The sequence below is a fragment of the Lipotes vexillifer genome, unplaced genomic scaffold (genome assembly GCF_000442215.2).
Source record: "Lipotes vexillifer unplaced genomic scaffold, Lipotes_vexillifer_v1.1 scaffold433, whole genome shotgun sequence".
Taxonomy (NCBI): Eukaryota; Metazoa; Chordata; class Mammalia; order Artiodactyla; family Lipotidae; genus Lipotes; species Lipotes vexillifer.
The window spans coordinates 1626666-1640177 of record NW_006774285.1 but is presented as its reverse complement, the minus strand read 5'-3'; the positions used below and the strand labels follow the sequence as shown (position 1 = coordinate 1640177).

Sequence of the window (13512 nt, the reverse complement as noted above, 5' to 3'; positions counted from 1 at the left end):
AGATTATCACCCCCAAATAGTTTCTCATTATTAGGCCAAAGTAAAAATAGAATTCTATAACTTGGCACATGTGATCTTTCTGGTTTTATAGCAATGAATGGATAGATTCAGATTTTCCTGATGAATAAGGGTCAGCATAGTGAAAACTTAATTTTAACAGACAGTAATGCAATTTTGTTAGCTTTAGTTCTTTCTTGGACCTTGCTGTTAGGCTACCAGCTATCATTTATCTTGCTGTTCATGTTCATCCCTTTAACAGTTAATCCTATACCTATCTTCCCTTCTATTTATTATTCTTGTCACTTATGAGTAGGCATTTGAGTTATAATAAAAAGACTCAATAAGGCTCTGGGTGAAGTCCTAAAGAGTAAGGTGCAATTCTGTAGAGCATATGCTTTGTCGTGACAGCTACATGTGGACTACAAAGGCCGTTTCCCCGCATGTTCTTGTGGGCTAAAGCTATAACTACCAAGAGGACCAGACTGTGCCTTAATCATCTTTGAATTTCCTTGAATTCTAATAGGAATTGAAATATTAATTGAACTGAAGTTACTACAGCCACAATCTCCAGATAAGTGGGCTGTTACTATTTTAAGTTAATTTTAAAACAGATACACGTTGTGTACAGAATTCTGGCTACAACCTAACAAGTGAATTGTTCTTGTATTTATTAGTTAACCAATTTAAGTAATTAAGAAAAGCTCAACACGGATTTCCCTGGTGGTCCAGTAGTAAAGAATCTGCCTTCCAATGCAGGGGATAAGGGTTCAACCCCTGGTCAGGGAACTAAGATCCCACATGCTGTCGGGCAACTAAGCCTGCGTGCCGTTAACTACTGAGCTTGTGCACCTCAACTAGAGAGCCTGCGTGCCACAAACTACAGAGCCCTTGCACTCTGGAACCCACGCGCCACAACTACAGAGCCCACGTACTCTGGAACCCGCGCACCACAACTAGAGAAGAGAAAACCTGCACACCACAGCTAGAGAAAAGCCTGCATGACACAACGAAGAGCCTGCATGCCACAATGAAAGATCCTGCATGCCTCGACAAAGATACCGCAACTAAGACCCAACACAGCCATAAACAAATAAAAAGATCAGCAATACTTTAACTGGAATGAAAGCTTAGATACATAACTTTTGCCACCACAACTTTGGATTTCTTTGTAGTAAGGTGTTTCTGGACTTTTTTTTTAATGGGGGAAAACAATTGTCAAACTAGCTAAAACTCTATAATGTCCAGTTGAAGAAAAGGTCTGTGTGTTAAATCAAGGGTATAAATTCCACATCAGTAGAAAACAAAATTCCACATCATGAAAGAAAAAAAGAAAGCAATGACACAATTAAAATGAATCATGCCTACTTCCCTAACTGATAAGAGATTGTACTAAGGGGGATACAGTAACTTTGCATCATGCTGACATAAATTTAACAACATGCATTCATCTTTCCCTCTTATGTAATTAAAATGCTATAAAATTATATTTTGCATGTATATTCTTATATCACCATATAATCATACATTTATAGAATTATTACTATTCAATGTTGTTTACTGAAAAGCATATTGTACCATGGTGACTTAAGTGTTATTTTGCCCATACGCAATTTTTGTATTCTATGCTAACTTTAGAACTGACCCTCCACCCCCAAAGATACAACACTACTGTGGTGTGTTATACTGAGAGCATTATTTTTTTAAAAAGTTTGAAAATTAAGTTAGTGACAAATCCAGTGAACTCAGAAACAAATAAGGAAGAAAAAAAACTTCCAAATGATTACTTTCCCCATATTCTATTCTCCCTAGGGATAATCCAAAAAGAAACGACAAAGGATAATGACAAAGGAAACAAATGATACAAAATCGGGTAGATATTCACATGACATGTAATTATAGTAATAAAATAAGCACTAGGCAAATAATACGCAATGATGGTCATCAGATATAAACCTATCATTTCTGTTAATCAAAATCTAAAATTTTGTTTTTCTATCTGAGGAGACAAGGTATAAATCAATACAGATACCTCCTCCTTAGGATTAATTTGCTTATAATCACATATGAACCAATTATTTTGATGTCAAATATTCACAATCAACAGGTTAAAAATCCCCTACAGACAAAAATCTTTAGCTGTTTCAGGAATAAAATAGTTACTATGAGCTCTTCTTCTCCTACTGCTATGACTGTGTGGATTTCAGTTAAGATGCTGAGCCAAACATTTTAAGTCAGTGGGCTATTCAAAAAAAGGAATCAGATACTCTGACTCTAATTGCTAAAATGGAATGCTGGATTATGAGAATGAATTTTCTAACTTATCAACAAGTTATAAGGGGATAACTTAAAAAAAAAAAAGCACCTCAGGTTATCTACATGAACTATAAAGCAAGCAAACTGAAATTTTCTTATTAAAAAGGGCGTTTCTTACTGAAAAGGGCCCATCCTCATACTTAAATTTCCCATGGGTACATCAGAAATTCTTTCACTTACCAGAAAGACCTGGTTGGCACTTTCACTGAGAGTTGAGTCATCTGGGCTGTCAACAGGTGTCTGACGTGTAAACTTTGAATCAAACTGACTCACATCCTCTTCAGATTGCTTTACAAAAAAACAAAATGATTAGAAAATGGTGAACAGACTACATTATACGTATCAATCAAATGCATTACATACATTAGAGAAGGCTCTAGATAGACCTCTTTTCTCAGGGTTTGACTGTAATAAAGTAGCAAAAAAGCCTTAGCAGGCACAGACTGAAAAATAAATACAGGTGAAAACTATCAAAGGTCAAACTACATCTTTAGTACACAGTTATCATTCCTATTAAAAATCTGGGGCTTCCCTGGTGGCGCAGTGGTTGAGAGTCCGCCTGCCGATGCAGGGTACATGGGTTCGTGCCCTGGTCCGGGAAGATCCTACATGCCGCGGAGTGGCTGGGCCCGTGAGCCATGGCCGCTGAGCCTGCGCGTCCGGAGCCCGTGCTCCGCAGCAGGAGAGGCCATAACAGTGAGAGGCCCGCGTACCACAAAAAAAAAAAAAAAAAAAATCTGAATATCTTCCCTTCTCACAAAGCTTCAGTGTGGCTAGCCCACTGGCGAAATCCCTTTTTAGAGACAATTTGCACAGTTGGCAAATCTGTAATAAACTTGAAGCAGAGTTTAAACACAAAGCACATAATATGCTCTAGTTGAAGTTTCTTCCCATACCTTATTTCATTCCTTTAAATTTCTCAAGGAGCAAAAGTAATATTCTACGCTGCATGAGTATATTTTCTTGTGGAGGAATATTATCACCCAGATGTAACCACCAGATGTGTTTCTTTAATTTCTTCTCTGTTACAACATCAGACCATGTGGTTGTGTCAAAAGAACCCAGCAACCGGGACTTCCCTGGCAGTCCAGTTAAGACTCCACACTTCCACTGCAGGGGGCACAGGTTCCATCCCCAGTCGGGGAACTAAGATCCCGCATGCTGCGCGGCCCAAAAAAAAAGAACTCAAGAACCTACACAAAGAAGCACCCAGTGTCTAAAGATGGGAAAAACTGAACATCAATAAAAATAACTGCAATGAACTGAAACACAAATATGTTAAACAGCATGAGTTCATAATTATACTAAAAAAAATCACACAATTCATTGGCCAATTTTGGAAGTTAGGGAACTAATTCATTATTTTGCAAACTGGGAAAGAAACATTTATCCTGCCTTTCCTGTATAAACTGCACCTCAGGTAACCAAACAACTGATACAAGAGTATCTTTTTACAGAACAATTCCACCTAATAAATAAAGAATGAATAACTGTATTAGAGTAAGACAATTTTGCAAACCCCTAATGAAATCTTGGAACTAGGCTATAGATTCTCAACCTTGGCTCTATTGACATTTTGGGCCTGATGATTCTTGTTGTAGGATGTTGTCCTGTGCATTACAGGATGTTTAGCAGCATTTCTGGCCTCTATCCCCTAAGTACCAGTGGCACTCCTCCCTAAGTTGTGACAACTTGTCTCTGACATTGCCAAATCAACCTTGGCTGAGAACCACTGATATAGGCAATAATCAATGACCACTAACATTTTTTTTTTTTTTTTTTTGCAGTACGCGGGCCTCTCACTGTTGTGGCCTCTCGCGTTGCGGAGCACAGGCTCTGGACGCGCAGGCTCGGCGGCCACGGCTCACGGGCCCAGCCGCTCTGCAGCATGTGGGATCTTCCCGGACCGGGGCACGAACCCATGTCCCCTGCATCGGCAGGCAGACTCTCAACCACTACGCCACCAGGGAAGCCCCCACTAACATTTTTTTTAAAAATGTAAGTACATATTATATCTTCTGATCAAAATATATAGTACCAAAAGTTTAATCTGAATCAGATCTAAACTAAACCTAAACTACCAGTTTCCAGAAATACAAGGAACAGATGAACATGGCTGAGGACAACATGCGGTTAAAATCAGCAAAATCAATGTGAGGACCCCTACAGGACAAACGGTCCAGTTTCTTCAATAAGTCCTCAAAGGAGGAATTGAGAGAGGATATCTATAGATGGAGAGACCTAAGAGACATAGTAACCAAACTATATAGGTCTTGATAGAATCCTTATTGAAACAAACCAACAGGAAAAAAAAGAAACAATTGGGGAAACTGTCAGCTTTTTAGTTGTGATGATAGCACGGTGGTTATGTTTATGTTTAAACAAGATGACTTAATAATTTTTGAAGCTGGATAGTTGGTATATGAGGGTTAATTATCCTTACAGTTATATGTTGAAATTTTAAAGCAAGTCACCTTGTGCTCCAGGACCAAATAATCATCATCATTATCCTATTCCTTCTCCTCCACCATCATCTCAAGAAATAGAAAAAGAACCTATCTTTTCTCAAATTTTGAGATGGGAAAAAGACAAGAACTAATACACTAACTCATTTACTCATAAGCATATTGTTATGGTTTGAACTATGTCCCTCCAGCAGTCATATAATGAAGTTCTAACCCCCAGTACCTCAGAATGTGACCTTATTTGGAATGAAGGCCATTACAAATGTAATTAGTTAAGATATGGTCATACTGGAGTAGGGAGGGATCCTAACCCAATATGACTGGTGTCCTTACAAAAAAGGGAAAATATGGACACAGATCTACACACAAGGAGAATGCCACATGAACACGAAGGCAGAGATAGGATGATGTTCCTACAAGCCAAGGAATGCCAAAGATTGCCAGCAAACCACCAAAAGCTAGGGGAAAGGCATGAAACAGTCTCTCACAGCCTTCAGAAGTAACCAACCCTGCCAACACCTTGATCCCGAACTTCTAGCCTCTAGAACTGTGACATAATAAATTTCTGTTTAAGCCACCTAGTTTGTGATACTTTGTTATAGAAAAGCAAATTCGAAATAGGGTTGGGTTAAGCAAAACAAAACAAAGCAAAAAACCACAAAAGTCCTAAGTACTTGAGATATTTAATCATCTTAGGCAACCAACTTTAAACTAGTTAATATAGCCATCAATTGCTGCTGGCAGTAGTTCCTGAAAAGACTGCACAGAGGGACTTCCCTGGTGGCGCAGTGGGTAGGACTCTGCACTCCCAATGCAGGGGACCTGGGTTTGATCCCTGGTCAGGGAACTAGATCCCACATGCATGCTGCAACTAAGAGTTCGCATGCCACAACTAAGGAGATGCCTGCCGCAACTAAGGAGCCCGCCTCCTGCAACTAAGACCCGGTGCAACCAAATAAATTAATTAAAAAAAAAAAAAAACTGCACAGAATAAAGATTCTGAAGAGAGGATAGACCAATGTTTTTGAACTATTAATAAATATAAAATGCTTCTGAATGGTCTGATATTTTCTTATTGTAAAAAAGTACCAGGTCCCTCAGATTATATGCTTTCATGAATACATACCAACAGAGGTTTAAAGGGGGGCTCTACCTTCCGAGCCAGCAGTTCTTCCCAGTTAATATGTCTGAAGAATGGATGAGCCTGGGGAAGAACAAAACAAAAGAGCAGGAAGAAAGGTTAAGGGGAACAGACTTCACTGGACTGACTAATCAGCCTATTTGAAGTTACCAATCACAAAATAAGCTATACTTATAAGCAACTACATATAACCTTCACAAATACATAAAATAGCATTATCTTCCCCACAAACCACCAAACATGCCAATCCCTACTTGAACTTCTCCAGCGTCCCCAGGACCAGCTCCAAGACGAGAAGCAGCATTTCTTTTCAGCAGCTTTAGGGAGGAAAAGAAACACACTGATGAACCTTACCTAGTCAAATTGATTATTTTTCTTTATAGAATTTGCATGTCTATTTTGCCTTGCAAATGTATGATTTATTAATTACTTCTAAATATCATTTGGGAATAAAAAGAAAATCTTTAAACAAACAAATTTGTCCTTTGCCTGCAAAAACTGTAGGCTTTTTTGTCAACACCTGTGTATGATTCTGTAGTCAAAATGTATATTCAGTTCTATCTATTTAAATCCTAGTAGTTGAAGCTTATGGTTTGAGTGCCTATTTTAAAACCCTACCTTTTTAAGCAGATCTCTGGCTTCTTGTGTGAGGTAGGGAGGCAAATTGAGTTTACATTTGAGGATTTTGTCAATTGTTTTCTTTCTATTCTCCCCAGTGAACGGGGGCTAAGAGTAGAAGAGAGTGAGAAAAATCAGCATAGAAAAAATCAAATTTTAAATAACAGAATTATCCATTTCCTGAATTAGTCAGTTACGCATAGAGATCAGAAATGTATGTTGTGATATGGGATGACTGCTAAAGACCTGTAGTTTTTGAGCAACAGCACAGAGAAAATAGCAACGTCCTGGAAGCAACTGGGTTGCCACCATTAACTTGGTGTGATAATGGGTGAGCCATTTGATTTTATGCTGCACTTTCTCCATTTATAAAATAAGGGCAGTATCTGTTTTACCTCTGTTTCACAGGACCACAGGCCATGACACAGATCATCTAAATGAAAATATTTATAAAAGTACAGAGGCCCATAATACTACTAATAAAGCATCAGTAGTGTTAGATTTTTTTAAAATAACTTCATTGGTAACATTTTCAAAAAGCACAGGAAAGATCTCTTGCTGTAATGACTTAATAACTACTCAGCACAGACCATAACACATGCAGCTTTTAACTGTGCACCTACTGCTCCAGTCAGCATGTCATACATTAATGCTCCCAGACTCCACCAATCCACAGCACGATTGTGGCCACTTCTCATCAAGATTTCAGGGGCCCTACAAGGAGAAAAATAATATGCCTAAAACATTCACTATTTGCCCATCATCTGAATTAAAATTTTTAAAACAACATACAGAACCAAGTGTTGCTACAGAAAATTTAGCACACTATTATTTAAACCAGGTAAAAGTTAGCTATTATCCCCAAACCAGTAATATTTCTTTGAACATGCAGCTCACATGTATTCTATTGTTCCACAAAATGTGTGTGTGACTGTTCCATCATGAATAGATTCTTTGCATAGTCCAAAATCTGTTAGTTTCACATGACCTACAATGAAAGATTATAGATGGTTATTCTGAGAATTCTATGTGCAATATCTGAATGTATCATACAAGACAATAACCTATCCTTCCATTTTACTTTTTCTGCCTTAAATTTATTTTTTGAGACATCAAGAACTAGCAAGGTTCCATCCATAAATGGGATGCTAAATAACCCTTTAAGGGTAGGGCAAAATTATCTTTCCCGGGACTTCCCTGGTGGCCAGTGGTTAAGAATCCGCCTGCCAATGCAGGAGACATGGGTTCAAGCCCTGGTCCGGGAAGATCCCACATGCCGCGGAGCAACTAAGCCCGTGCACCACAACTACTGAGCCTGTGCTCTAGAGCCCACGAGCCACAACTACTGAGCCCACATGCCACAACTACTGAAGCCCATGTGCCTAGAGCCCATGCTCCGCAAAAATAGAAGCCACCGCAATGAAAAGCCCACGCACCGCAACGAAGGATAGCCCCCGCTTGCCGCAACTAGAGAAAGCCCGTGCGCAGCAACGAACACCCAAAGCAGCCAAACTAAAAAAAATTATCTTTGCCAATGATATAATCTATCTAGTAACGGTAAAAGAAAGATGAGAAAAAGGTGAAAAACAGCTTGTCTAAGGCTATAGCTTTACCTATACCAAGAATCCTTTACCATCCTGAGCAAGTAAGTCCTGGGAAAACTTGATGAAGTCTGGATTACGTACACAGACCGTAAAAAAGATCTTCTGCATGTTAAACAAAGGTGTGACACTGTACTTCAAACATATAGCTTTTATCACCATGAACTGTGACCTGACAGTTCTTAAAACAGTCTTAGTCACTATAACAAGTTAGCTTATTCTGCCAATGCAGTTTGGAAAAAGAAATGAAATTGCTGTATGGCATGGAACCATCATCTTTGATCCAGAAAGTGAAAAACTCATCACCTTGGGGCTTCCCTGGTGGCGCAGTGGTTGAGAGTCCGCCTGCCGATGCAGGAGACACGGGTTCGTGTCCCGGTCTGGGAAGATCCCACATGCCGCGGAGCGGCTGGGCCTGTGAGCCATGGCCGCTGAGCCTGCGCATCCGGAGCTTGTGCTCCGCAACATGAGAGGCCACAACAGTGAGAGGCCCGCGTAAAAAAAGAAAAAAAAAAAAAAAAAAAAAAAAGAAAAAAAAAAACAAAACAAAAAAACTCATCACCTTACACAAAGAACATCTCAGTTCAAGTTTAGCTTTAATGAACTGTCATTAGCTATCCAGTGGTTCAGCAACCCCTGGGACCCTACTGTTCCAAGTTTATTTTGAGAAAAGAAAAGGCAGTGGACTATTAACTCAAATGTAGGTATGTATTTTACTCTGACACAGAAGAAGAAATATGACCTTTATTTTCACAGAGCCACCTGATACACTCAGGTTATGCATCAAAGAAATTAACTAGTCACTTCCCTATTCTATCCCTTGCCTTAGAATTCACAATCAGAATCTAAATTTGTGGCAGTGGGGGCAGAACTGGGAGAGAGAGGGATACATAGATACCCGTGATGTATGTGGTTAAGTACATTTCTCCAAAAAAAAAAAAAAAAAAAAAAAAAGGGAAAAGAAAGGAAAGCAAGAACCCCCCCACTATCTGAAACATTTATTCTGGCATCAGTTGTCCATAAACCATTTTCTGTACAAGAATTTAAAACCATTAACTACCTCTTACATCATTCGATAGACATCTAAGGATCAGCAGCTGCCACCAGCCCCCAGATACCCGAGTTGGTTGGTTGCTCCTTTGGGATGTGAGTGAATTGCCATGTCTAGCCAGCCCAGATTACTCTCACATAAGTTGAACTGTCTGTAGCAGCATGCAGTAATGATCAAGGCTCACTCTGCTATAGCTATAGCTGCACAGATTAGTCTGTCTGATTTTTATGTCTGTTGTTGTTGCAGACAGCAAGAATGAACTGATGCCTACTAAACATTTTACCTCCAAAGTTATATCAAATATTTTGGTTCAATTCTAATCCTTTCCTTTTTTATCACATTAATAAAATTTACCATAAAAATATTGCTTCTAATACTTATGCATTTCATCAGTAAAGAAAACTCAATTTATAAAGTTAAGATTCACTTTCCAATTTAAGGAACCAACCAAAATTAGTATTTGGACTGGCTTCTGGCTCACCACACTTTATGTAAGGATTACAAAAGAATGACAAGCTATAAAGAGTAAGGATTAAACTAGAAAAGGTAGTTGTGGCCAGTTATCCTCAATTCTCTTTAATCTCATCAATCATAAGTACAAGTATCATGATGCTATAAGTTCTGAGGGAGGAATGTATAATAACTGACGCATAAATATGGGGCTTTGAAAATGACCATGACCTGTGTGGGAAGATTTTAAGATGATTATTTACTATAGAATTGTTTACAGTATATCTCCACCTTGGTGATTAAGCATGATATTCTCCGGCTTCAGGTCTCTGTAGATGATCCCCTTTTGATGTAAATGCCCCAAAGCCATGGAGATTTCTGCCAAGTAAAAGCTGGAAACAAAAGTGATTTAATAAAATTAAAAAGAGTAATCTACTCAAAGCAGTTTATGTATGGAGCAAAATTCCTTGAAAGAAATAGACATGCACCAAAGACCAAATTAGTGGGAGTGGGGGTGGGTATGGGGAAAAGAGATGGCATAGGATGCTGCCAAAAGGCATGGAGACATTTACGTTTCACTCATTTAGTGAAACTATAAAATGTTTTATTTCATCATTAGAACATATTGCTAAAATTGCAAAGAAGTCCAGAATATGCCAAACTGTCACTGGTTGTGTTTTGTTCTGTCTATGTAGGAACTAGGCCAATAGTCATTCAGATCAAAGCAAATTTCTCCCACCCACCCCCAATTTTTAAATCCCATAGGAAATAGGAACTTTGTTATTCTCAGAGATCAAGTCTTAGTTTCAAAAATACCTTATAACCTGACCCTTAGAAGCCCACGCATCCCTTACTTAATACAGCTGCATATTTATATACAGCTCATGCCCACAGTACCTGCCCTCCCTCTTGCCAGCCAGCCCACAACTATAAACTGTGTGACACTCAAATTTATCTACCTCAAAAGAATAAAGGGCTGAGTCAACCCTGTCTGGATTCGAAAAGCACAAGGCACTGCAATACTGGCTGCATAACAATGTTGCAATCCTGCAGATTACTCCAGGATGGAGAGGGTGTGTCCTAGAGGACTGAGGCAGTTTCACAGCCAGCAGGACCACAAACACAGCCTCCAACATGGCTCAGAGAGCCTCCTCCAAAAAGGGCACTTCATCCCTAAGGCTCTTAAATGCAGCTTCTGTGTTAGAAAAGGCCTGAAATTAAACAATGGAATGCAGTTTGGTAATTAAGGTAGAAAAAACATTTAAGTGTTTTCTATTCAATTAATGTGTAGGATAAACTGATTTATTGTTACCCAATACTGTCATCTCACAAAAGGGTGTGTATATTTTTAATTTGAAGCAGATGCCATCTTAAGAAATATGAGGGTAGATCCCATCCTGGCCATTGAATCAATCCACAGATGATATGTGCAGGCTTATCACCTCCCTAAGACTGCACCTTGGGAACTGGGAAGTCTACAAAAAAAGAGGAGATGATTTCTGATACTTTCCATTGCTCCACACATAAAGTTTTACTGGAAAACCACACTCACCCAGAGCCAAGGCAGGCAGCTTACCAATTCAAGGAAAGAAAGCCCCAGTGAGAATGGTTCTGTTAGGAACTGGTGTGAAGAACGTTCCACCCAAAGCCTGGGGGCAAAGGAATGATGTGACCTCCAATGGCTGCCAAGTCCCAAAGCTGCTTCTCCCTCTTAGAGTCCTGAGTGACCAACTGGCTCCAGAACAATTTACTGAATCATCTGGCTGCCCACAGTGGGAACAGGACTTTGCTTTTAATTATATGAATTATTACCTGAATCCATACAACCACAAAAATTTCACTTACCAGGCTGTGTCTTCCATAAATATTCCTTCTCTTTCTAACTGCATAAATAATTCTCCTCCTGTAAAGAAAAGAAAAAGACATTAGAAACAAAGCAATCTTTTTTTCCCAACAATCCATTCTAATGAGAGCGTTTGTGCTTTCCTTTTAGCCATAATTAAAAGACATCAACCCTTTAAAAATAAAAAACAGATCCTAAACATTACAGGTTTAAAACTAAGTCCTCAGGATTCCATTTTTAGCAGTGTTCTTATTCTTATGTGAAATATACAAGTTTTGGAATTCTAGGTTTTACATCTATAAACTTCAAAATATTTACAGATTCCAGACCTGCGGTTAAAAAAAAAATCTTGATTAAAGCTTCTCTAACATTTTACCGGCATTTAGAAAAATGTTAGTATGTAATTAAACCAACCTTGCAAATTAGTGAATGCCCATATTCCACATTTTTAGAACTCTTAAACTGCATGAATTTGGCAATGTCCTTGTAAATAGTATGGCACTGTTTGAATATCAAAATAAACAATGATAATAAAGTGTGATATCCTACTGAAAAATCTTAGAATCCATGAGTCCATAATGATGTAAATCAGTGAATAGATAAATGGAAAGCTCTTCGTTACAGCAGAATGCCAAATAATAAATGAAGAAGCCATGATGGAGTAAGAAAAATCACTTGGCAATCATCATAGTTAATTGTTTCAGGCAAGAAGCAATGGATGCTAAAACTGTATGTGAAAGCTTGATGAAAGATGAGATATTTAAATAATTTCAAAGTATCTCCTCAAGATACTTACTAATTACAAAAGGAAAATTTCACCAGGAAAAAAAAAACTGGCAGACATCACCTCATACATATGATCAAAGTTAACATCAACAGTAATGGAACAAAGATACAAATATCATGTACCTCTTGCTCTGATACACAGAGAAGGATACAATGTCACTTCGATGGTCCTCCCCAAAATGCATAACCTGAATCTAATCCTGAGGAAACACCATATAAGCCCAAACTGATACATTCTACAAAGTAACTAAATTGTACTTTTCAAAAATGTCAAGGTCATGAAAGACAAAGAAAGACTGAGGAACTGTTCCAGATTAAAGGAAACTGAGAGAGATTATTGTATTAATGTTAATTTCCTATTTTGATAATTTTAGTACAGTTATGTAAGATACTGTCTTTAATTTCAGAAAAATATACATTGAAGTATTTAGGGGTAAAGGGAAATCATGTCTGTGACACTCTCTTAAAGAGTTCAGGAAAAAACTTATGAACATATATACACATATGTGTGTGTATATATACATCTATATACACACACGTACATATACAGAGAGGGAGAGAAAGAGAATGATGAAACAAAACGATGTGGTAAAATGATAACACTTGGGGAATCTAGGTGAAGAGTACTTGGGAATTCTGTGTCCTGTTCTTACAACTTTTTTGTGGAAATCTGAAACTATGTTAAAATAAAGGTACAAGAAAAAAACAACAGTCACCAAAAAGTGACTAAATACTGCAACTTTCTGTTCCATGTTACAGGCTCTTGTGAAATCTGTTTTTCAGAAAACTCAAGTTTGTTTGCTGCAAATAGATACCTGTGATCTTGAAATGCTGTGGGGTACCACAAATTCCTAGGAGGGGGTAAGCCCTGGAAAAGGTGGGTGATTTCCAATGTAAACTGCAAAATCTATCAATAAGACTACATTAAACAAAAAACTCTTCTGTTTAAAGATGCAATACCAAAAATATGCATTACCTTAAACAACACTCTAAGTTTTCCATGTCAGTTTAGAAAAAAATAAATCAGTGGTTTATTTGAATTATATTACCTTACCCAAGTGTAGTCAATTTGATGGCTATCAATTTTGATGGCTATCAATTAGCTGTTTGCTATTTTAATTGATTACAATAGGATTAAGATAAAATATTCCAGACCGGGGCGGGGGCGGGGGGGTGGATAAAGAGACAAAACGGGCAAGGAGACAAAATGGGGCAGGGTTGCCGAGGCCCCCCATCCCTCATGC

The 13512-nt window shown here is 38.3% G+C and overlaps 1 protein-coding gene across 4 annotated transcripts in view; it reads right to left on the bottom strand.

Annotated features, from left to right (window-relative positions):
• RPS6KB1 (ribosomal protein S6 kinase B1) overlaps positions 1-13512 on the bottom strand; it is a 39346-nt gene that overhangs the window by 5460 nt on the left and 20374 nt on the right. For all 4 annotated transcript variants that reach the window (XM_007449085.1, XM_007449083.1, XM_007449086.1 and 1 more), the window contains 8 exons: positions 11485-11542; positions 9931-10031; positions 7435-7525; positions 7161-7251; positions 6538-6645; positions 6174-6236; positions 5905-5982; positions 2494-2601 (listed from right to left, as the gene is read on the bottom strand). In XM_007449085.1, the coding sequence (XP_007449147.1) occupies positions 2494-2601; positions 5905-5982; positions 6174-6236; positions 6538-6645; positions 7161-7251; positions 7435-7525; positions 9931-10031; positions 11485-11542 (698 nt within the window). The remainder of the gene's footprint in view (positions 1-2493; positions 2602-5904; positions 5983-6173; positions 6237-6537; positions 6646-7160; positions 7252-7434; positions 7526-9930; positions 10032-11484; positions 11543-13512) is intronic.